The following is a 24,241-nucleotide window of genomic DNA, read 5'->3' on the forward strand; positions in this document are numbered from 1 at the left end:
ACACACACACACACACACACACACACACACACACACACAGCTTTCTTTGGCAGTCACTGTTTTTGATCACTACAAGATCTAACTGCAGTCCCTGCTTTCACCCAAGATGTAGCATTTCCACCCTGAGCTGGCAGGTGCCTGGGACCTGAGCTAACATGACCCACCCCAGTAGCACCAACAGCCACCTGAGGAACAGGAAGCTCCCCTCTCCCCGCCACACTGGATTTTAGAAAGCCAGTCCTCCGCCAGTAGGCTTTGAGAGTGAGATAAAGCAGCCAGCACCCAGGATGCTCCTCTATCTATCCGGGAGTGGGGGAGGGGAGTAAGCATGGGCCTCACTCAGCAGCCCTGGGCCTATGTTTATGGACTGATGATGGTGGTGACAGAAAAGAGGCTGCTGTGCCACACTGACAGTGTCAAGGTCATTCCTGTCCACCGACACTTTATTAACCCTCAGGAAACCCCAAGCATTGGTAACCACAGCCCCACATCGGGATTCTTTCCCCCACTGTGGCTGGGGAGCAGCCGAGACTGGCCCCCAGCCACCTCAGAAGCAAACAGTGCAGGAGCCAGTGCTGAGAGCAAACTGCCTGGCTCCAGGCAGTAGGAAACAGGCAGGCCCAGAACATTCACATCTGCAGAGGGCAGGGCTGCACTAGGCTGGGTGAGAATGTTCTTGGGATACCTGCCAGGGCATGTGCTGGGCATAAGGCTGCCTCAGGCAGGGCTGAGAGGTTCTTACGGTTACACAGGTACCCACCTATATCTACACCTAAGTCTCACAAAGAAGGAGCAAATGGTCCTCATGGTGAAAGTGTCAGGCTGCCCAGGAGGTGGCATCTAACACATGACCCCTGACACTTCCAGAAGCTTCTCAGAGCCCATGAGCCAAGCTCTCATATCTGAAGGCTCTTGGTCCCAGCCAAGTGGGAGTCTACAGACCCTCTTTCTCTGAGAAGCCTAGGGGTCCCCACATGATCTAGAACCTTCCATACCTCTGTCGCCTCCCCCACACTTTCCTTTTCCCTGACACCTGAAGCTCCAGCCACCCCCAGTCATGTCCATGGACTATTCAAACTCTATCTGCTCTCTCCTAGCATTTGTCCATGCAATGGCCTGCATTTCATCCCCTATTCCTCCTTCTATCTGCAACACTTAACCTGCCCTTTACCACACACTGAAAGTCTCTCCTGTCATAATACCTATCCCTGAGGTAACAAGCAAGAAATGCCTCTTGCTCATCATCAAATGCTCATGCTCAGCCCTGACCCTGTGCCTCACTGTGCTGCTAAACTGGAAGGAAGTGGAAACGCTGGAGGTCAAGAGCATTTGTACATACCTGGCTTGCTGCCACTCTAGCAGGTGGAGGAGCCAGAGCCACTCGGGCACTTGGTAGGTAGAAAAGGGACAGAGATAGCCCCATGGTAGCTTTTCTTTAAGGCACCTGACTCCAAAGGATGCAAAACCACCAACTCCCAAGTCCTGAGGTCCTAACAGGTTCTTCCCTCCATGATGAATCTAACACATCTCCTTCCCTAAAGCAGCCTGTGCTCAACTGCTCTGAGTCATTAGCAGGCTATATACCCTTCACCCAAGGAAGAAGATGAATGACGTGGCCCTGGAGAGGTACCAGGCTGTCAGCAGCACGAGGGCACACATCATCTACACATCATGCTCCTCCTGCCCTCAGGGCCACCTTAGCCAGGAGCCCTGATGCTCACCGTCACAGGGCCCTGGCCCCAGACCAGCAGGGTTACCCAGTGAGTGGCTTAAGCACTGGCTGTCACGAACCTTTCTCACATTGTAGAAGTCTCGGTGAGGGTTACTTTTCAACTCTTTGAACTCAGACATTTCATTTAACATCTCATGAAGGCTGAACTTGGATTCTAGAAAGTTCAATCGCCGGTGACAATAGGTTTTCCTGCAGAATGGGGAGAGAGAAACAGTTGAGACATTCCATCAAACTCTGTTTGGAGACCTTCAGGGTGGGTAAGCGTCCAGCTTTCCATGGAACCAGCTGAGCTGGCCAGCATTTCATTGTCATCAGAATGTGAGTAGGGAGTCAGCCATGGAGTTGACTTGTAGCTCTGTGTATTTAGGCAAATGCTCATGAGCTTCCACTCACATTAACAACTACCTGATGAATAAATACGAAGAAGGCAACAACGCTGGGCACTAGTGGCTCATGCCTGTAATCCTAGCTACTCAGGAGGTTGAGATCTGGGGATCAAGGTTCAAAGCCAGCCCAAGCAGAAAACTCTGAGACACATCTCCAATTAACTAGCAAAATGCCAAAAGTAAAGCTGTAGCTTAAGTGGTAGTAATAGAATACCAGCCTAGAGCCAAAAATCCAAGTAAAAGAACAAGGTCCTGAGTTCAAGCCCAGTATCAGCAGAAAGAAAGAAAGAGGGGGCAGGGAAGAAGGAAGGGAGAGAGAGAGGGAAGGAGGAAAACAAGAAGGGAGAGGGAGAAAGAGAGGAGAGGGAAAGGAAGGAAAGGAAAGAAAGAATAAATGAACACACACACACAACCATACCCCAGGCTAACTTGGTGTGGGCCTGTGAAAGGGCCTGACTCTTAGCAGAGTGGGACCTTGTTAGGTCTCCCTCCTCTATCCACTCCCTTTTTTCCCCCACCTATCCTCAGGGACCTTGAATCCCTTAAAGAAGGAATTAATTTCTCAGAATCTCAACACTACGATCAAACTATAAGGCACACTCGCCTCCCTGGGGATACCACCATCCCAAGGCTAAATTTCCCCAATCCCAAGGTCCTTTCAACACTAAGGCTTCAGGGAAAGAGGAGAATATTCTGAATCAGGGACAGATTAGGAGTGTAGTGTGTTGGGCACTGAGACAGAAATCTCTGTGCAGTTCAAGCCTCTAGGCTCCTACCTCCTGGGAAAAGGCACCTACAAGTAGATAAGTTTTCTTACCCAGCAAAGGTAGGGGGCTCACTGTTGTGGCTACAGCTTCACAACCCAGGTGTTCAGCCTTATGTCTGAGTCTACCACCACCACCATGGAACTGATCAAGCAACCAGCAGCTGCTTCCCCATCCAGTCACTTAGGCCTTCCTATAGAACAACCACCAACCCACAATAGTGCCATGTCTGTAGGCTGAGCCAGGCCCCAGGACTTTGTGTTCCTGACAACCACTTCCCACTTGCCTGGCTGAGGAGGGTCTCCCAGAAACCACCCCTTCCCCTTCGAGTTCTTAGTTCTGCCCTCAGATCAGTGCAGACTAAGAGCCACACTGCCTGCCCACTTTAGACCCAATCAACCCCTGCAGACCAGCATCACGCTATTCCCAGAAAAATCCAAAAGTCAGGAGCATGAAAGGAAGAAGGTCCACAATGTGACAGTGCTCTCCCTTCCCAGACTCCCTACACACACACCTGGCACAGCCACCCCCAAAGCCACCAGGGCACAGATGATCCCTGAACCTCCATCACTGATTGGCTCAAGAGCCCACCCAAAAGTGAGCAGTCAAATGCAGCTGCCCACCAGGACGGCTCAAGCCCTCAGCTCCTGTATATGGCCCTCCAGAAACAGAGAACTCAAGACCTGAAGCAAGAGTCCTCATCTATACCCACTCTGCCTCATTCAGCCTTGCCACCAGCTGACAGCTCTCTGAGAGGCTGTTAGCTTGCTGGGGCCGGGAGTGGCAGCCACTTTAAAATACACAAGTGGCCACCAGCAGACAGAAGCTCCACATTTATGCATGCAGAAGGGACAGGCAGTAACAACTCCAAGAATACACCAGCCCATGAGGGAGCCTGCTGCTATATAGCAGCCACGTAACGGCAGGGGAGGTGGGGAAAGCTGGCTTACGTGGGGCCATCTGTGATGAGCGCCAGGATGTGGCTCATGTCCACAGTGTAGGTCTCCAGGTCGGGGTAGGGGAGGCTGTGGGGCTCCTGGCGCTCCAGCATCTTCTCATTGTCATACACAAAGAGGATGCCCTCCTGCATTCGGACCAGGTAGCCCAAGTTGGGGGGTGCACCCTCCAGGCAGTAAGGGTCTTCCTGGGGCTGAGGTGGAGGGTGGAAGTCTGCAAAACAGGACAGAATGAGAACCAGGCATCCGTGACCTTGTGAGCTTCCCAAAGCTCAAAAGCAAGTCCTACCCTGCTATCTAAAGTCCAGTCTCCTCCTCTGTCCTGCTCTATTCCGTCTTCTTAGCACTTAGCACTGTTAAAACAACATGTGTCCTACCTTGGGAATTACAAGTCTTCTCTACTCAGCATGGAGGTGAATTTGTGTTCACTTCTGGGCCCCATGACCCAGAACACTCCTGAACACAAGGCTGCCACTTTTAATATATATATATATATATATATATATATATATATATATATATATATATTTATTTATTTTCTGTCAGTCATGGGGCCTGAACTCTGGGCCTGGGCACTGTCCCTCAGCTCTTCAGCTCAAGGCTAGCACTCTACCACTTGAGCCACATGACTACTTCCAGCTTTTCCTGCTTATGTGGTGCTGAGGAATCGAACCCAGGGCCTCATGCATGCATGGCAAGCACTCTACCACTGAGCCACCTTCCCAGCCCACTTTTTTTTTTAAGTTTAACTGAGATAGGTTTCAGCTTCCTTTGCTCTTTAGAGATCCCCGGGAATGTTCAAGAGAGTGGCTGTGTCTTCTCTCAGTAAGAGAATAGCAGTTGCAGGGATTTCTCATTGTCCTCATTTGCATGACTTAAGACTGTGCTGCCCCCAGCCTGTTTGTAGGCTAAATAGACACCCGACCCCCTCCACAGCTGCCCTGCCTCCTCCTGCCCCCCCCTCCTTGAAGCCAGCAGCATACATGCAGCCACCATCTATTGAACATGTGCTCATAAGGTGCCACAGTTGCACCAGTACACCGAACACCCATTCACTCTCACAACAGCACAGGTGGTAGGCATCATTACTAGCCCACATTAAACTGAAATATCTTGTTTAAGGTCCAAATAATTGGCAGAGCCTAACTATGAATGCAGGTATGTCTGACCCTGGGAAACAAGTACCTGTTCCCATTTGACCCATCTTCCCCACTATACAGCATTTCCGGTTGGACTGCATTGTTTTAAACTTCCCTCAGGACACTGCCAACCTCCCTGGCAGACTCCATAGAGGGACTGTCCTTCACCCCTCCCTCTCCACACAGGGCCAAGCACACTGGACACAGAAAACCAGTCCTGTGAGAGGGACAGCAAACATCCATGTAGCAGAAGCCAACACCAAAGCCTCAACCTAAAAATGCCCCTGGGGAAAGCAGCTAACAAAACATCCTAGTCAACCACTGGGCAGGAACCACAAAGGATCCCACCTCCAGCCAGGATTCCATACCTGGGAGGACTTCTTCTGGGAGGGCAGGGTCAGCTCGCCGATGACCCAGGTACTGGGCTGTGGTCCTGGGGAAGCGATGGTAAGCAAGGCGTGCATACTTCTCCCGGATCACCAGGGCCTTGGCCAGGCTCTTGGCCGCCTGCTCATAGTCCTCCACAGTAATCTGCAGCAGGGGGCATGCAGGAGAGAGTTCACACACACAGCAAACCAGAAACTGCTTTCCTTTTTGAAAGATTGGCCTTGGCCGACACCCGGTAACCTGGATTTCAGGAGAGAGTTCTCACCATTCCCTAACCAATGAGAGTATAAACTGTCCAGACAGTATTGTTTGCTCTAGACATATGATGTCCTACAGATGGAATTTGAGGTTGCACAGTTATATGAGCAGACCAAATAAAAATCCTTGGGTGCTGAGGGTCTAATGAGCATCATTTGACACTTCACATGGGCCACACCACTGGATGCGTGCTGAGAATGGCAGATTCTGGTGAATCCACTGAGAGGCCCCTCCAAAGCTTGGCTCCTTCCTCTGGACATCACAGCTGGGGCACAGCTGGATGCTGAATCCTGGGAGTCTTTCTAGCAAGTCACTGAATCTGAAGGTGGTCTTGGGGAACCCCATATAGAGACACAGGGAATTAAGGCTGCTGGGAGGAGGCAGGCCCCACAGGCTTCTGGTTAACATGAAGGCCTGCTGCTGCACCCAGCACAGGAAAAGACAAAAACCGGGACCCCATCCCTGCTGAGGATGTGAACACTAACTTTCACACGAGAAAATCCAGAGCAAGCCATATTCATTCTTTTCATTGTTTGTTTCAGAGATCTCAAGTTATAAGTAAGTCATCACAGATAAATTCCTGCAGATGAGAAGAAGTTGGCATATGTCTCTCCTCCTTATGCACGTTGACCAGGGTCTCTTTTGGTCACGTGTCCCTCCCAGGAGTGTGCTCATTTGTACCTTCCAGAGGATGGCTTCTGAGCAGACACAAATATCTTAGATGATGGTATGTCCCTGCCCACTAACAGAGCCATGGTCAAGGAATTCAGAGAGGGTGCTCAGGATCCCAGGGGCGCAACAATTACATCAAGATTGTGAGCACTGTAGACCCCCTGCAGGCACGCGTGCACACACACACACACACACACACACACACACACACACACAATGAAATCTACAAGGTCAGCCAGCTTCTTACAGTCAGGTAGCTCTCTGGAAAGGAACTTCATGGGTGAGGGATTTCTTCCCTATTATGCACCAGACTAGTAGAAAGAAGTGTGGAAACTCTCCAGGCCAATGTCTCTCATTCAGCTTGTAGTCAGCCCCACCTCCACTCTCCCTTTCCAGCTCTCTGTCCACCTGCCCATGGTGACCAAGGCCTGGTCAAGATGCTAAACTTCAAACAAGGCCTGTATTGTTTCCCACTTAAATTCCCATCCGTAGGAATGTATCATAAATTGGGTGCAGCCATATGGTAGAATACAATTCACTCATTAAAAAGTACAAAGAAGTTCTTTCTATATTGATATGACATCTCTAAAGGTGGAGGAAAGGGGGAGGAGTTTGATGACTTTCTAATTGAGTCAACTCTTCCTAGTTGAGGGGGTTTAGTTTGTATTTAAGAATAATGACTCTGGCTGGGAATGTGGCTCAGTGGTAGAGTGCTTGCCTAGCATTCATGAAGCCCTGGGTTCAATTCCTCAGTACTATATAAACAGAAAAAGCTGGAAGTGGCGCTGTGGCTCAAGTAGTAGAACCTTGAGCAAAAGAAGCTCAGGGACAGTGCTCAGGCCCTGAGTTCAAGCCTCAGAACTGGCAAAATAATAATAATAATAACAACTCCACAGGAATGGCGGGAGAAAGGGTAAGCAAATGTAGTCATTATACTCAATGCACATTATGTAAAATATGAACTGCATAACTTGAGAATAGAAACAGGAGAGGAAAGATTGTTGAAATGAAAAAAAATGTAACATTGCCCAAGAAGCATTGTACTCATACCCTGACTTATAGAATTGTAAGCCCTTATACAACTACTTAATAATAAAAAATAGAATATTGTCTTGATACTGTTAAAAAATAAAAAAAAGAATACTATACGAAGCCTGTAATAAGAGCTTAATCAGCCATAATTGATTTCACACAAACTAGCCAATGACTGAATCTATGGGACAAAAGGAACACTAAACAGCCCAAGCTGGTACCTTTCTCAGTGAGCTATTAGTGAATATGGCAGTGTTCTGGCCTTCAGAACACATGGAATTTACAGTCCACAGGCAACATACCAGCCTGTGGTCCTAGGCTCTCCACATGGAGATGGGACAGTCCCCTAGACACACACACCACAGCCTGTGCTAGGATGCACCTTCTCTTCAGACTCCTACACCTCCTCTCCACCACCTCCTAGACGTTCACAGGCTGCACCAAGCCTCAAAGATACGAGCCAATGGTCCAAGGGCCCCTGGCCACCCCACAGAAGGCCCATAACACATTCCCACACTCCTTACCCCAGCACAGTAATCTCCACTGATGGTGACCCGCTGATACTCAGGCATAGCGTAGGGCGCTGGTGTGATCTGGGAAGTGGCTCCGGGGACAGGGGCAGCAGGAGACAGGGCCGGGCTGGCCACTGGGGGACCCTTCCAGTCTTGCTGCACCGGCATTTGCAGAGACAGGGACTGAGACCGGATCATTTTGAAACTTTTCTTTCTAAGAGCCAAGGACAAGGAACAGTGGGAGACATCAGTAGTGAATAGGAGAGGCAAGTGGTGACGGAGTCCACAAGGTACATGGTACCCATGCTTAATCACTGCTGCTGGCCAGAGACCACTAAGCAGTTTCTAATTACATATACCTTCTTCTTACCCATGTCTCTGCATGAGACACAACATAGCACTCCAGACACACGCACTGCAGTCACTAGGATCTGCTGTGGGCTGTTTGCAAGTTATGTGGCACATTAAACAGGTGCCAGCAGACACAGAACACACTGCAGGGGCTCCAACAGCTCACAGAAGTAAGATGGCACCAAGCCACGTTATCATTGAGGGGTGGGCAGCCTTCTGTCTTCAATAACCCAAACTCAGTGCCTGACATATGAGCCAACATAGGAATGTGACCCAAGAGGGTCACAGAGACAACTACACTGTATTTCAGAGAGTCAGGAACCTGGAGCACTAGAATGAGAAGAGACGGGTCCAACCTTCCCATTTTACAATTAGGTATCAGAGACTGGGAGTTGGGGCCCTAAGAAATGAAAAGGCCATTCTGCAGAGCCACAGGGCAGTAGATGCTGCGCCTTCCCCAAGCCCCATGTTGCCACCCAGGCAGCAGCAGCTGGCATGGGACAGATCTGTATCCCTGTTACAGGAAAGGGCTGCTCAGCATCAGTCTCAGGCCTGGACTCTGGGCCTGTCACCCTGGCACACCAGAAGATGATTTCATTCCTGCTAGGGCTCAAGGCTGCAAGCTCATGCTAACTTGCAAATTGATTTGTGATGACTTTGTCTTCCTCACTAACAAAACAGTAATGCTTCAAATGATGTCACGCCAAGTCCTGGAGTCCCCAGGAAGGAAATTCCTCAGCACTAGGCGTGGCCACCAGCAGCCCTTCTGGACTCTTTCTGCCTCCTGGGGAATCCTGCTTCCAGATGGTTAAGTCCAGTGCCAGAACCTGGCTGGCTCCTCGCCCTACCTTGTGCCACAGGGGCCAGTAGCCTCCCAGGTATTTATTTGACCACTGCCAGCCTCCAGCAAAGGACCCAATGATAGCCATGAGCCACCAGAACCCATTGAACTGCACATCCCTTCTCCAGGTCCTGATGACACTTACAGGATGAGGAACAATCCACCCATCCTCAGATGGACCTCAGGCCTCATGTTCATCCAGAAGTATCTGGCTTCCTGTCAGCTCTGCCCAGCTCTCCTCACTGCTTTAGGAACCATGGGTTAGCTCTCCTGTTCTCCCCTCTTGCTATGACCCTCTGGCTCTTACCTGCCGAAGGCAAAGACTGTGTTACTATCTTTTTAGGACAAGGCTGCTTTTTTTTTTTTTTGGTTATGGGACTTGAACCCTGGGCTTGGGCACTGTTCCTGTGCTCCTCAGCTCAAGGCAAGCACTCTACTGCTTGAACCACAGCGCCACTTCTGGTTCTTCTAGTGGTTTATTGGAGATAAGAGTCTCACAGACTTTCCTCCCTGGGCTGGCTATGACCTGTGATCCTCAAATCTCAGCCTCCTAAGTAGCTGGGATTATAGGCGTGAACCACGGGCCCAGCCGGCTGTTTACTTTTACAAGATGGAAACTGCCTCTCCTTAGGAGTTTTTCTTTGTCCCAGCCTTGCACAAAAGGCTGCTTCAGGAAACGACTAGCACTCCTGGAGTCCCCAGCCCAGGCCTTCCCTGGCCTGCCATCTATCAACTGGAGCTGGGTCAGCATTCTGACCTAAGGAAGATATCAGCACAGCCAATCATTCCTCAGCAGCAGATCCACTCCAGAGCCTGAACTTCTGTTGCATCTTTTGGCCAATCATGCCTAAAAAGGAGCCATGGATTTGGGCTTCCTTGTATCCTCTGACAGGCTCAGCTGGGTCCCATGGGACTCAAGGTTTCTGTCACTGTCATATCTGTCAGTCACTGTTTTTATCTCTAGGCAACTTCATCCCATGATGCCTAAATTCTCGTCCTACTAAGGCCAAGCAACAAGTGATTTTTCAGGTGAGCAACAAGTAAGGTTAAAACAACAACAACAACAAACCACACACACCCACAGGCTAAAGCTGGAGGGCTGCCTATGTCAAGGGCCTCTGAGGCTTGTCCTAGAATGTGGACACATCTACCCCATCGAGGAAGCCAGTTCACCAGCTGCTGCCCAGAGAGCTCTCCTTACAAATACTCCTTATGACTCCAGCCTTGGTTTTCAGTTCTAGCTCCAGATTGTTACGTACAAATGTCCTTAGGCTAGGAGCTCAGACTTTCAGGCCCTGGGACATGGTGAACAACCCCATACCACCTCCTCAGGGCCAGTCACCTCATGCAGAGACTACAATCACAGAAGCCAAACGGAACCTGCATATCAAAAAGTAGGAAAAGCTATCATCTATTGCTGCATCAAATTGCAACCAATTTAGTAGCTTTAAACAGCAGCCATTTATTAGTTCATGGTTCAAAGGTGAGAAACCCGGCAGGCTCTGCTGCCTCTGTGTTTATAGCATCAAAAGTCAAGAGGAAGGTGTTGGCAACACTGTGCTCCTGTCTGGAAACTGGGGAAGAATCTGATCCCAAGCTTTCATTCATGTTGTTGGCAAAATCAGCCTCATGTGGCTGAACAATTGGGTCCCTGGCTCCCCGCTGGCTGTTGGTCAGCAGTCACCATACCTCCTAAAGGTATGCAAACAGCCCTCCATCTTCTAAACAAGGAGCGCTGTGTTCTGAGACCTCCAATTTCTGACCTCCTCTCTGCTGTCTTGTATAATAGATCAGAACTGTACATAGATCTTCTTCTCTTAAGGTGTCAGGGTCCTCCTTCCTCCTCCACAGTAATGCTGAGTAACAGCTCAGTGAGGACAGGGGCATTTTAAAAATAGGACCTGTATCTAGTGTCCACTCGATACTACAGAGGTAGAGAAAGGTAGCTAAGTGTGAGTGTGTACCCACATGTGTCCCCACATGTGTCCCCCTTCCCCTCCCCCATGTCACAGGTGCCGGCTCACACCTGTAATTCTATCTACTCAGAAGGCTGAGATCTGAGGATTGAGGTTCAAAGCCAGACCAGGCAGGAAAGTCCGTGAGATTCTTATCTTCAATTAACCACCAGAAAACCAGAAGCAGAACTGTGGCTCAAAGTGGTAGAGTACTAGCTTTGAGCAAAAGAGCTCTGGGACAGTGCCCAGGCCTTGAGTTCAAGCCTCACAACTGACAGAAAAAAAAAAATTACCATAAACTTGAAGGGATGGATGGGTTTAGAGAGATGAGGAAGAATGATGGGGGAGGGGTGACATTGATCAAAATGCATGGTATTCATAATCTGACATGTTGACTTGAAATCCCTTTGTAAACTAACAATATTTTTTAAATGCCATAAGCTCTTTGGAATTATAGAACTATGAGGTCTCCTAGATGGGAAAGGCTATACCCCAACCTTCTCCCTACACTACAGCAACCTTTGCTTGGGTGTGTGACAGACTTCGATTCCCAAATAAGACATCAGTACTCATTTGCTTATTCAGTAGGTAACAAAGCATATACTCAGCACTTGGCCAAAGTTAAACACAACACACAATCTTTAGAAAGCAATCCCTCATAATAGGTTATCTGCCTTTGTCTGGTCCCACCTGTCAGACCTTGTGCTAGCCCCTGAGATACCAGGGAAAGCCAGTTCATCCTACAACAGCTGGCCCACCCCCGCCTTCCTCCAGCCACCTGGCAGAATAGCACTGATGCCAAGGAGCTGTCAGGGTGTGGGCTGCCAGGAGAACAGCTCCAGGCCAAGCTGGAAGCAGATCTGCCAGCGGCCTCCAGTCATCCCCCAGATAGCTGGTCCTCCAGGGCCACAGGGACCTTCCTGCTTGCTGACCAGGCCTTCAAGACAAGGCAGTGATGACGGTTATCATGGCATCTCATCTTCTGTCACTGGTACAGTATCTCTGCCTGCCCTATCCACCCCCACCCCCAGAACCTTGCTATAACACCCGATTCTTATGCTAAATAAACTCTGGGAGTCTGTTGCTCTTCCTCCTAGAGAATAGCATCCATCTTCTCAGGGGCCTTCCAAAGCCCTATCTGTGAGTCTGTCTAGGGTGAGTCAGCCAGGCAAGGAGAGACACTAGCAGGAACCTTCAACCAAGCTTTCAGAAGTGTGAACAACAGGGGAGGGGGGAGGGTTATACATGGACCCTGCCCCTTCATTCCATAACCCCTCAGGGACTAAGCCCTAGGAAAACAGGTAGCTCAAACTTAACCTGTGACTCAGGGGCTCCTGCTGTGATGATGGCAGAGCGAGACCCACACAGTTCAACAGACCTGTCAACACACAGTGCGGTCTGTGTAATAATATGCCCAGGATATTTTGGGATCCCAGAGGGACACCTAATCCAGACTAGGGGTGGGAACAATGAAGCCACATGGGGGGGATCAGGAGGGGAAATTTCAGAACAGGAAATATCCTGTTTGAACCCCTGCTCCCAGCTGGGGTGGGTGGGAGGTATGGAGAAGAGTCATTCTGGCAGCCCCTCTACTTCAGCTGAGGAGCAGCAGGGGGGTTGTTAACATGCCACTGAATGCCACTCCCAAGGCCCACCACTATTATTGTTTCTAAGGTCACTGTCTAGATTTACATGGAACTGGGACCCCTGGCTCAAGGAGAGTAGCTGGAGAGCTGGCACCTGCTGTTTAACTCTGGACAGAGGGTCATGCCTTTCAGGAAAGAAAGTAGAAACAGCTGACCAGGATGCATGCTGCACACTGGACACTGCAGGGGGGGAATCTAACAGTAGGGGACTTGTGGGGGGGAAGGAGGGAGGGGAGGAAGGGGCACTGAGACCCCATAGTCAGCAGTCATGGTCGGGTCACCAGTAGCCTGACCAGTAGGGTGTAACTTTAATTGGCACACCTTGAAATCCATCGAGTGAAAAAGACCACAACCATAGCCTCTTCTCCCTTAGCAATAATAATCAAACGACTTAATAATGTTACAGCTGTGTTATATTCAACTCCTAACAAATACCTGTTTTACGCCAAACATGCTCTGGGAAGTAGCTATTTTGGACAGCCGAATTTTTCAGATAACAAAGTCTGTTCCCCTTATATCCTAACTTAAAATAATGTCGATGTGGCATTTTCTAAGTGCAATGTGCAAGTCTTGCACTCTTAGCAGAGCAAGCCGAACATAATTTGAAGTGTCTCCATGACTCAAGGTCATCGCTATACTATCCAGTCACCATCTCAAGGGCATTTTGTCCCTAGACTGCTATGCTCTGGAATCTTGTGTCTGCTTTTCATTACTATGTTTCCACCCTCACTGTTGACTGTTAAACAGTAACAATAACAAAAAAAAAAAAAAGCCTCAACAACTATGCTCCAAGCTCCTCTGAGCATTTCCCGTGTGTTTGCTCATTCAGTTCTCACAAGCCAGGTGCTTTCATTACACTCATTTTACAGATTAGGAAACAGTTAAGTGGCCTAACCAAGGCCATTCCAAAGTTGTCACTATAATCAGCACAATTCACTTTGGGACCCTGCAGACAGAACTCTTTTTCCTTGTTTTTAATGTGCTTCTGCAAATCTCTGACAGGCTAAACACTAAGACAAATAAGCTTTTTAGAATTCTGCTAAAAGAAAAGAGAAGATGGGAGGAGAGGATTGGGGAGTGACAGTTAAAGGATACAGAATTTCCTTTGGAGAAGCCTAAAATGTGCTAAGGCTGGACATGATGATATGTGTCAATATTTCCTAACACTGGGAAGATTGAGGCAGGACGATTATTAGTACATAGGCCAGTCTGGGTTATATAGTAAGATCTTGTCTCTAAATAAATAAAAATTTAAAGCTGAGCACAGTGACTCAACCCTGCAGTTCTAGACACTTTAGAGGCAAAATCAGTTTGAGGCCGGCTCAGGCATTAAAAAGGTTGTAAGACTCCATCTCAAACAATGAATGGCTGTGTGCAGTAGTATACAAAGCAAAGAACAAATAGGACTGAAATCCAGGCTAGCCTGGACTTGAAAATAACCAACTCAAAAAGGGGCCAGTAGAGTAGCCCTTACTACATAAAACATTTGCCTAACAAGCAAGAGGCTAAGTTCAACCCCTGTACCATCAAAACATAAATAAACATTTTAAATGATAAAATGTTCTAGAATTGATTAAAGTGATGGTTGCTAACCCTCACTTAATTATACACTTTAAGTGGCTAGATTATAGCCAGGCTCTGATGGCTTATGCCTGTAATCCTAGCTACTCAGGAGGCTGGTATCTGAGGATTGTGATTCAAAGCCAGCCAGGGCGGCAAAGTCCATGAGACTCTCATCTCCAATTAACCACCAGAAAAACCAAAAGTGGTGTTCGAAGTAGCAGAGAGCTAGCCTTAAGCAAAAGAGCTCAGGGACAGCCCAAGCCCTGAGTTCAAGCCCCAAAACAAAAAGGCTCTATGGTATATAAATTATTTCAACCAAGTTGTAGAAGAAGGGGAAGAGGAAGAGGAAGGAAAAGAAACAGGAGACAGGAAGGAACCCTGTGTGCACCCTGGTTGATCAGACATTTTTCATGTTGTGCTCAGTGTTAGTTAAGTTTGCATGTGTACACATGGAAGGCAGATGAACCTTGCTATGTGACACAGGCAAAACTCAAAACAGAGACCCTCTGGCACTACCAGGGCTTTCCAGTTCTCTCTTTGTTCCTAATGTTGCCTGCACCGACAGCCCACCCGAAGAGGAGACCCAGACAACTTCTTCTCTTCTCCATCTGGACCTGGCCCGTAAAATGAGGGTCTCCTCGAGCAGCCCCGAGGTCAGCGCTTAGCCCACAGGCCATCTTGGCAAGCAGCCTGGCCCTACAGGGGACAATCCCATCCCACAAAATTCCAAGTACTAGGAACTCACCTTTCTTGCTTACAATCAACTTGTTTTTCTAAGACGCTGTTTTACTACCATAATTCTTGCTTGTGCTTCTACAGTAAACATAAAATGGTTGTGGGTATTTTGTTTGGACTTGGGGGTGGTTGTAAATAAAGGAGATACAGAAATTATAAAGAAAAGTCTTCTCTGAGTGCCTGGGTCTGGTGGCTTTTTTTCCAAACTAGAAGCCCCATCTCATGGTCCAGATCGAAATACAGACACATAACCCCAGGGCTCAGCAAATTTGCTTACTGCTTTCTAGAGCCCGTGAGCTCCTTTTGGGAAGGTGCACTTCATCGTATATACCAGAATGTCAAGGAGGGAACGTAGGTGGAGAGGGGTCTGGGGAGGTATCCTCCATAAAAATATAAACCATGTATTCACATAAAGATACCTTTCATCCAGCAGGGAAGTTCAAAGACAACCTTGGGTGTACATAGATCCAGGGGTTATGGCAGATCTGACATGTGACCCCAGGATCAGGCTGTATTTTCAGAAAAGAAGCAAATGACACAGACAGACTTATATCCAGCTTCCTTCTCTGTCACTCAGGAACTGGCAGGGATTCCTTGGGAATACTACGTGGTGCCATTTTAGTGATGACCTTGGATCAAGCCGCTAAGACTCCACCCCTGCCTGAAGACAGGAAATTTCCCAATTAAGATGTGGCCATCTAGATTGAAAAGATATGCACTGTCACTCACTGACTATGTGTCCTGGTGCAAGCACATTCAACTTCCCTGGGCCTTCCTTGCTTCATTGCAAAATCTAGATGCCACAGGTACCCACAGTGAGCTTAATGTGCAAACGAAGGAACAAGCAAGCCAAGTGGCCCGGCATTCAGCTCATGTGTGCCCTCAACCCTCCAAGGTGGCAGCAGCTGCTCCAGCATCCCACTCCAGCAGCAAGAAAGTAGGTACATAAGTGTACCCGGATCACATAAATCCTAAGCCTTTTTACATATGCTAATCCTTTCATTTCCCACAATGCCCCATAAAGACAGCTACTATTAACATGCCCACTGTATAAGCTGAAGAGGAAGCTGGGGAGCTAAGGTCACCGAGTATGCCAGTGAGTAGCAGAGCACTCACTGATACGGTCCCTGTGAGGCAGCAACAGGGAGGCAGGAAATCTGCTAGATGTCTACCTCCCAGAAGCATGGCTAAGGCCTACGGTGGAGCCTGGGAACACAGTGAAATGCCGATGAGGTCAAATGGGGGCAAGACCAGGATACCACATCCTAACAGGAAGGGAGACAAAAATTTTCTGGAGAGGAGTTTACAGAGGAATGTCTGAAATGGCAGTGCACCACTAGGACTGAGAATAAGAAAGCTTCTGCGTTGCCCTTCGCCTGAGCTCTGGTCTAAAAACCACAGCCCTTTCCTAATTTTTCTGCAGATGCGAGGCCTGAGCTACTCTAATGGAAATTTGCCTCAGACACTTACTGTTCCTGGTAATAAAAATGCCAGGACTCCTTTTCTTCTCATTATGAAGGGTCTCAAATGCCCAATTCAGAGCACACAGAAAAGCCTGCAGAGCAGTCAAGTCCCTGAGATCAGCCTTTCTGCCAGACTGGCACCGTGTAGACAAGGGTCTCTATAGTCAAGTTCTTACTTTCCAGGCCTGAGTATGTCATGGAGCCTGGCCCTGCCCACCTCGCCTAGCACAAATTGGCCCACAGCCCTCTCACCTTCTCCCTCTCCCTCCTTCTCTCTTCCCCTTCCTTCCCTTCCTCCTTCCCTCCCTCCTCTCTCATTACTACCTTAAAATAGTTGTACTAAAGGGTTCTAGTTTAATAAGTCTATTCATATGTACAATGCATCCTGATCCTATCACCCCTGTCATCTTTCTCTCCTACCCTCCCATCTACCCTATCCCAACAGTCTTCTTGGATTTCCAGTTTCCATTTTCACATATGTATTCACTATGAATATTATGATTTACCCACCATTCCTATTTCCATTAACCTATACCGCTGCTCCTTAATCCCCAACCCCTTAAGACATGTTTCAACTTCCTAGTATTTGTTTTATTTCACTGTCTGTAAGGGTTCAAAGGGGATACAGCATGGAATTTCACCTCTACATATACCATAATCAGTCTGATAGGGTATGTAAGCATACTGGCCCATGACCTTGAAAGCTGTCTCCTCCAGGGGTTCACAGTCCCTTCTTTTGGGGACCCACAGCCTCCCTCACCAAGGAAGGTGAGCACTGATCTTACAGATGGAAAGCTTCTGTTCTTATTTTTACACCAGTAATCAACTTCTTAGTTCTTCCCAGACAAGTCAAGGAAATGCTGAAATTTGGTACTGCCAGGAAAAGGAAAGGACCTTCCTGTAAACACAAGGACCTTGGGAAGGGTCTGATCTGTGAGTGGGTCTCCAAGAGGCTCAGAGTCCCTGGCACTGGCTGACAAGGTCTGCAGTGTGGTAAGCAAGTGGGGACCCCACTGCAGCCCCATATCCCAGGTGAAAGGTGATAACTTCTTCGGCACTTAGACTGAGACCTTAACTTCTTATCAGGGAGCAGAAGGCCTGTCTGATCTGGACCCTGCCTAACTTGCAGCTGCAGGACCTGGCACATCTCCCTCCAACTACATCAGTCTCCTTGAGGTACTTGGAGGCCTCTGCCCTGTCCAACTCATCTGCCTGTGAGGCTACCACCAACTCCACCCACCGGTGCTCCTTTGTACCCCTCAAGTCCATACTAAAATGTTATCTCTACAAAGAGAGTACCCTCAACTGCCCAATCTAACAGAGATGAACACCGCTCACTTCTCTGTCCCTCTTTTATTCTCTTCCCCAGCTTCCTTCCCACTCTCATTATTCACTTCCTTCATTGCATTCATTGTGCCAGTCCTGAGCCTGTTTGTCCCCCTATCTGTTCTTCATCCTCGCTTCTGTTTCCCATGGGGTGTCAGTTGGCATGAGTTCTCCCAATGGCAGACCCTGAGGGACCTGGAAGTTACAGACAGGGTAAATCCTCCTGCTTTCAGCTCTGCACTGGGCTCCAGTTTCTACTGAGAAGACCTCCAGACTTCCAACTTGCCCAGAGCAACCATACCCCAGGCTCCACTACACCACCTCTTTCTCTTGTCTTACCAGCCCCTTACTGTGCCTATCTCTTCCCCCCTATTTGGCTTCTCAGCTTCAAGACCTATGTAACATATTCCTTGCCTGAAAATCCTATTTCCAACATTCAAATGGTTTCTTTTGTTTGATTTTTCTGGATAGACCCCAGGGGATCCAGGATTTGGCATAACTTATAATTCTTTTATTAACTTATCCAGTTGCCTAATTTTTGTTCTCCACCCACTGTGAGTTCCACAATTGATCCAAACTGAATATTGTTACAATAGGACATTGTCCCAGCACATGGTAACTAATACAAATGTAGATGAGTCATACCAACCAGTAAAGCTAGTGCCTCCCCAGGAAATCCTCAAATTCCCAGCATGAACAGGGAAGTGCTATTTGGAAGTGGTATGTATTTCTGCATGTAATCTGTTGCATTTAAAACATCAGGAGAGAATGGGGTTTGATCTTTTCAACCAAACACGCCCCAAGACATTCTTCAGGAAGTAAGTGGTGAGTTAAGGGGTCTTGGTTAAGAAATGAACAGTCCCAGGGATGTGCTAGCCCTCTGAAGTACCCCAGCTCAGCACACAACAATACTACATACATAAAAGCCAAGTCCCAGGGACAAACCTTTTAGCAGTTTCCACAGACTTCTGCTCAGCCAGTTCCTTCTGCAGCTCCCGCTCCTTGGCTTCCTTCTGCCCAATGGGACAGTCCTCAGGCACGGTGAAGAGGGAGAGGGCATCTTTGCTGTCCTCCTCTCTGAGCACTTTAGCAAATACTTTCTCCGCCAGGAGTCGAACTTGCTCATCCACTTCTGAGATGCTCAGCTTGGGGAATTGGCGTGGCATTTCGGCTAGCAAAGAAATAATAAGTGTGAGACTGCATGCTTTGGTCCCAAGTAGATACACTCTAAGTCCCTAGAATGGGAAGCAGGAGACCTGTCCTCTACCTGGTCCTTGGCTCAGATGTAGATTCAAATGCCAAATTTCATAAGTAATCACGTATGAAGTATATAAGATCACTCACATTTCATTGAGAAAGGAAATGTTCAGAAGTCAAAGAATGAACTGCTCAACCATATGTTTCCATTTTCTCATCCTTTGGGGAATGTACAGCATAAAGTAGCTCCGCTGCCTTTGCTTCCAACACTGAGAAGGGTCAGGAGAGAGTTCAGAAGTTCCCCTCTCCTCTTCAGGAATGGTGTGAGGGCCACAACATGAACAAAACCTTCTAAGACCTTAGCTTAGTACTCTGAATGAAGCAGTGAGCTTCAGGCCCACAAGATTATAACAAAGCCCTGGGAAACACGTTTGCTGAAAGAAGGAATCTGTGATTACAGTTTTAAGGGACCCCTCAGTCTTCAAGGATCATTTAACAAAATACCTAGCAAATATAATGAAGATTTTGAACAGAGATACTGTTTATTTAGCTGAAAACTCCCTTTGTCAAAGAAGCTTTGCCTGCCTACCTCTCTGCATCTTGGAAGCTGTATTAATCTTCCCTCCTTCCTTCCTTCTTTCCCCCCCCTTTCTTTCCTCCTTCCTTTTTCTTCTTGTTCCTCTGTGTCTCTTTCTTTGCAAACACTTGCATAGCACTTACTGTACACACTATGCAACTGTTAAAGCTCTGTTACTCTTACTGTTCCCATTTTCCAGATGAGGAAATAAAGGCATACAGACCAAACTCACCCAGGGTCCCACTTGCAATAGGTTGGCAGAAGTCTATGCTGTTCTCGGCTTTTTTTTTTTTTCCTTCCTGGCCCTTTCCTCACTGAGTCTCTACTTTGGGAACCTGAACTGGGTACCCAGTTCCACATCTGTGCCTTAGTCACTACACCACGCTACTGAACTGTGTCCCTTTGGGCCCAGGACAGGGTTTCCTCACAATATCCCTCATAAACACAACACTTACAAAATGAGTGCATATCGCCACCTTTTCTCTAAGAAGCCTCCACTAGAAACAGCTCTGGAAGAGAGGTTCCTGACCACCTGTTACCACAGTTTCTTTAAGGCTGGTTTAAGAGACAAATGGTTTTACTGACCATTTTGTTGACCAAGGAGAGACGGTGCCTTGTTACAGTCTAGCAGAGAGAGGAAGCAATTACAGGGGTGGGGGCTCACTGGGCCATCTTAGGACACTCATTCCCTGACCTCACAAATTTTCTCATCTGTGAGATTAAGTTATGCTACTAAATGATCTCTGAGGCCCTGTCAGTTCTGAGAGGCATAATTCTAGGTGCACAAGTTTCCGGCGCCTGAGGCTCCCTGCTCTGTTCTTCTCTGTGGTAGACAGGGCTAATTGATGACACAGGCAGGAAGGAGAAAAACAGGCTAGTAATGGGCAGTCAGAGCTATGTCTGTGGGCCTTGACTCTGATACTCATTTCCCCCTCCCTAGGTACCAGGGCCATGCTTTTCCTAGACATCTTTTTCACCCTCAGGGAGTTGGACAGGTGGGAGCTGGTGAGGAAGAGCCAACTCTACATGCAACCATGCCCAAGACAGCAAAAGCCTGGCCTCTACAAAGAGGAAGAGGAACAAAGCTGGCTGTGAAGATTTTTGTGTCCTGATGACAGAGAAAAGGAAGCTAAGGGACCATCAGAATAGAGACTCAAGAAGAAGGTGACGGGAGAAAAAGGTTGAAACAACTTAAAAAAAAAAAAGCAAGAATCAGAAAGCATGATCAGGGCAGAACAAAGCTAGACCCCATCCCCCAACACCAAATCTACAGGTTCAAGAGCATGTCATGTGTCATGTCACGGCTCTGAAACAGGCTCAGGTAAAGGGCAGCAAAGGCCGGAAAGCACCCCATAAGGTATCTCATTCTAGAAATCTAAAAAAATATCCGAATGAAAAAAATAGAAGTGTTTGCCTGCATCCTTTACATAAAGAGCTTTTCAATATCCAAATGACTGCATACCTACTTGCAATGAATTTTATAATTATGATGATGTTGCAACCACATCTCCTAAAACAAGATATGCAATATACAAAACCACAGCATGCTTCGACTACAGTGATCTGGAGATGCATTGCTTTATGTCCAGGGGCTGTGAGAGAGACACACTCAAAGCAGATATCATTCAGCCATCATGCCATTTTTACATAAATAAAGAATAACAGGGAAACGGATAGAAAATGAGGGAAAAAATAAAGCAAATTCCGTAATTCCAGCAGTTTGGGGCAGTTAGGACCCACACAGAAAGAAGCCAGCACAAAGAGAATGACATCACTGAGACACACACACCCCTTTCCCCCCACCAACACACACACACACACACACACACACACACACATACCTGTGGCTCCTACCCTACAAAGAAATGGGACTCCTCAGAAATGGGCATTTGGGAGAGTCCTTTATACACACATGGGAGTCCTCCATCTTGGATTCTTTAGCACTACTACCTTGCTCAAGTCAATCAAACATACTTTTCAGTATACATTTTTAACTTATATAGCTTAAATCAACCATCTCAAACTGGATCATAAGAGACATTGATTGCTTATTGCTGGTAAAACAAACAAACAAACAACAAACAAAAACAACCCGTGATTCATTATGGGGGAGATGTTGTATCTCATATCCCCCTAGCCCAGGTCCACCAGGTGCATTGAAGACCCCAGCATTATCATTGGACAGTTTCTTTAGAGAACTCACATGAATCACCTACAGAACTTCAGCTAGTGTGTTAACAACTGAGGAAAACTTCAACTATCCTCAGGATGGACTCCGTGATGCAGGTGGGAGTTGAGCTACCTATGTGGGTCTTGCATATCTGTTGTCTTCTGGCCATCCTAAACACAGAGTTCCCACCTTCCAGTCATGCCCTGCAGCACTACTCTCCCCTCTCCAACACCTGGCAGGCCAGGCCTGCCAAGGAAAGCCCACTCTGCAAGTGCCAAGAAGAATTCAGTTCCAGCTGCCTGGTCATGTCTGCCTTTCAACCATTTGTCAGCCCAAGCCAATAGGCTTGCCAGGCTTAACTATGAATTCGCCAGCATCAGTCAGTTAGTAATACAGCTTATCTCATTGTTACAGGCAGCAGGGTCTGATGAGCATCAAACAAGTATTCCCAGGTCAGAAAGCTCTAAAATGCCACCAATTTCAACAAACAGTAGCAGTCTCTCTAGAAAGGAAGCCCCGTGCCACTGAAATCCTTCCTCACGCAAACAAAGCTATTTCCTGCTCTTGCCAGATGCTCACTGACAGAACGCATGACACAGACCTGAGCCTGGCGCTGGAGGCTCCATGACGACTCCTGAGATTGCCACACAGACGACCTGCTCCAGCCAGATACTGCCTGCTGCCCAGGAGGCTGAGCTGAGTCAGTGTAAGAGCAGCTAGCTGGGTCCCGCCTGCTGCTGCAGCTGGGGTGGGAGGTCTCTGCTTTGCCTATCCGTGAGCAGGAAAAGTCTTGGCTGGAAATTCTCCCATGACTATGAAACACAAGTGGAAAATTTCCAAGAGTCCTAATGCCCCAGGTGATGCTGGTTATCCAAGGCAAAATGGCTGTGGTATCCTGAACACCATGTCCTGGCCTTGCTCTCAGGCCTCAGAAGAAACTAAAGCAGCACTGCTGGCCAGAAGAGCAGGAGCAGCAGCAGCAGCACACTGGGCTATCCTGGGAGCCACAGAGATAAGCCATCCCACCCTCCAACACCCAGCTCCTGAAAGCCAAGCCCAGCCCAGCAATACCATCACCTCTGCTGCTTCCAGTGTGAGTCCCACTTAAGCCTTAACCTGACCACCAGTTGTTTTGGTAATCCATTTGCTTGGCTTCTGGGTAGAAGTTGGGACCAGAGAGCAATAAAGTCTCCTCATCAATGGCATAGCCAGCTCTACTTCCTCTCAGAAGACTCCCCCCCACACACACACACCAGACACATAAAAGCACCCCTCCTGAAGCTGTCTGAAGGCAGAACAGGAAGCTCTTCGTCCAGTTGCCAGTAACACCCTCTCTCCTCCCCTCCCCTTCCCCTCTAAAAGAGGAAAGGCCCATGAACCGCATCCTCCTTGCCCAGAAAAGAAATAAGACTCAAGGGGAAGGGATGGCCTCGGAGCAGATGGGGACAGCAGATAGGGCAGTCCCCTCCTGGGCCTTCCCTTCTTGCCACACATCACAGGTAACTAGGCAGACTGGCCAGCTCTCCTGGACCCCTCCCCATTACACCCACAGAAGTTCAGCCTTGCCCACCTAAGCCCACCCTTCACCATCCCTTTCTTACTGCTGCTCACATGGGCCTCCAGTCTGAGATCCTCGGGAACAAAAGCTGGACTCCACCGCCCTTCTGCCCCAAGTGACACCCAGAGGCCAAGCAGAGTGGATTACAAAATCACAGGCACGTAACTCTGTGCCCTTGAGAATAGAAAGGCTCAGAAGAGACAGGCAGCCTCCAGTGACTTCCACAAACTGTGTGGGTCTGGGAAATAATAATCATGAGCAAAATGGCTATTTCAGTAGCACTGCAAAAATCCCATGGAGAAGAGTCCAGAAAGGATGGGTCAGTTGTTTACCAGGAGGCTAGTTGTCGCCCTGTCTTGGCCCTGAGTCATCTTCTCATGTCCAATCAAGAGGCTGTACCTTGCTGAGCCCACATCCTAACTCTTATGAACACGGAACAGGATTACACCATTGACACATGATCTTCAGCTGGGCTTTAGCTACCCAGAGATTACAGTCCACCTGTTCACACAGCTGTTTCATAAACAGTGTGATCAGCAGGCTACAAGTAACCTAGAAGGAGGGTAATATGTATTCATTAAATAATTAAATGGACATACAGCATAAAAGAGAAAATAATCCAGCCTTTTGTATTGTTCAGCCAGATGGAAGAGAGGATTCATGATTTCTTCCACTGGTATGTTAAGGATCAGTTGGATAGGAGAGCAGTTGGGGTATCCTAACCTGTGGATCTAAGCCCAGTGCACTCAGTAATTCTATTCTCCACCTTGAATGAGATCCTTAATAGCCTTAGTCTAAATACAGTACAGCCTAGAACCTAAAAGGACAGATGGCCTGAAAATATTGCTTCCCATAGTTCCTCATGTGGAGATTCATCACAATTTCTACTGATTGATCACCTGAGAAGTCTTGCAGTAGAGAAATCTGTTTGGGCTGGGAAGGTGGCTCAGTGGTAGAGCACTTGCCTTGCATGCCTGAGGCCCTGGGTTCGATTCCTCAGCACCACATAAGCAAAAAGAAA

The 24,241-nt window shown here is 48.0% G+C and overlaps 1 protein-coding gene across 3 annotated transcripts in view; it reads right to left on the reverse strand.

The window, feature by feature from the left end:
- The window catches only part of Ampd3 (adenosine monophosphate deaminase 3), a 41,512-nt gene that overhangs the window by 14,135 nt on the left and 3,136 nt on the right, over nucleotides 1–24,241 (reverse strand). For 2 of the 3 annotated variants that reach the window (XM_013028712.1, XM_013028714.1), the window contains exons 1-6: nucleotides 22,264–22,820; nucleotides 18,664–18,889; nucleotides 7,851–8,052; nucleotides 5,346–5,508; nucleotides 3,833–4,052; nucleotides 1,792–1,921 (exon numbers count right to left, since the gene is read on the reverse strand). In XM_013028712.1, coding sequence (XP_012884166.1) covers nucleotides 1,792–1,921; nucleotides 3,833–4,052; nucleotides 5,346–5,508; nucleotides 7,851–8,052; nucleotides 18,664–18,889; nucleotides 22,264–22,288 — 966 coding nt within the window. In that variant the 5' untranslated portion in view covers nucleotides 22,289–22,820. Of the gene's footprint in view, nucleotides 1–1,791; nucleotides 1,922–3,832; nucleotides 4,053–5,345; nucleotides 5,509–7,850; nucleotides 8,053–18,663; nucleotides 18,890–22,263; nucleotides 22,821–24,241 lie in introns of those variants that run through there. The other variant, XM_013028713.1, reaches the window with a different exon arrangement.

This window comes from Dipodomys ordii, unplaced genomic scaffold (genome assembly GCF_000151885.1).
Source record: "Dipodomys ordii isolate 6190 unplaced genomic scaffold, Dord_2.0 Scaffold113, whole genome shotgun sequence".
Lineage (NCBI taxonomy): Eukaryota > Metazoa > Chordata > Mammalia > Rodentia > Heteromyidae > Dipodomys > Dipodomys ordii.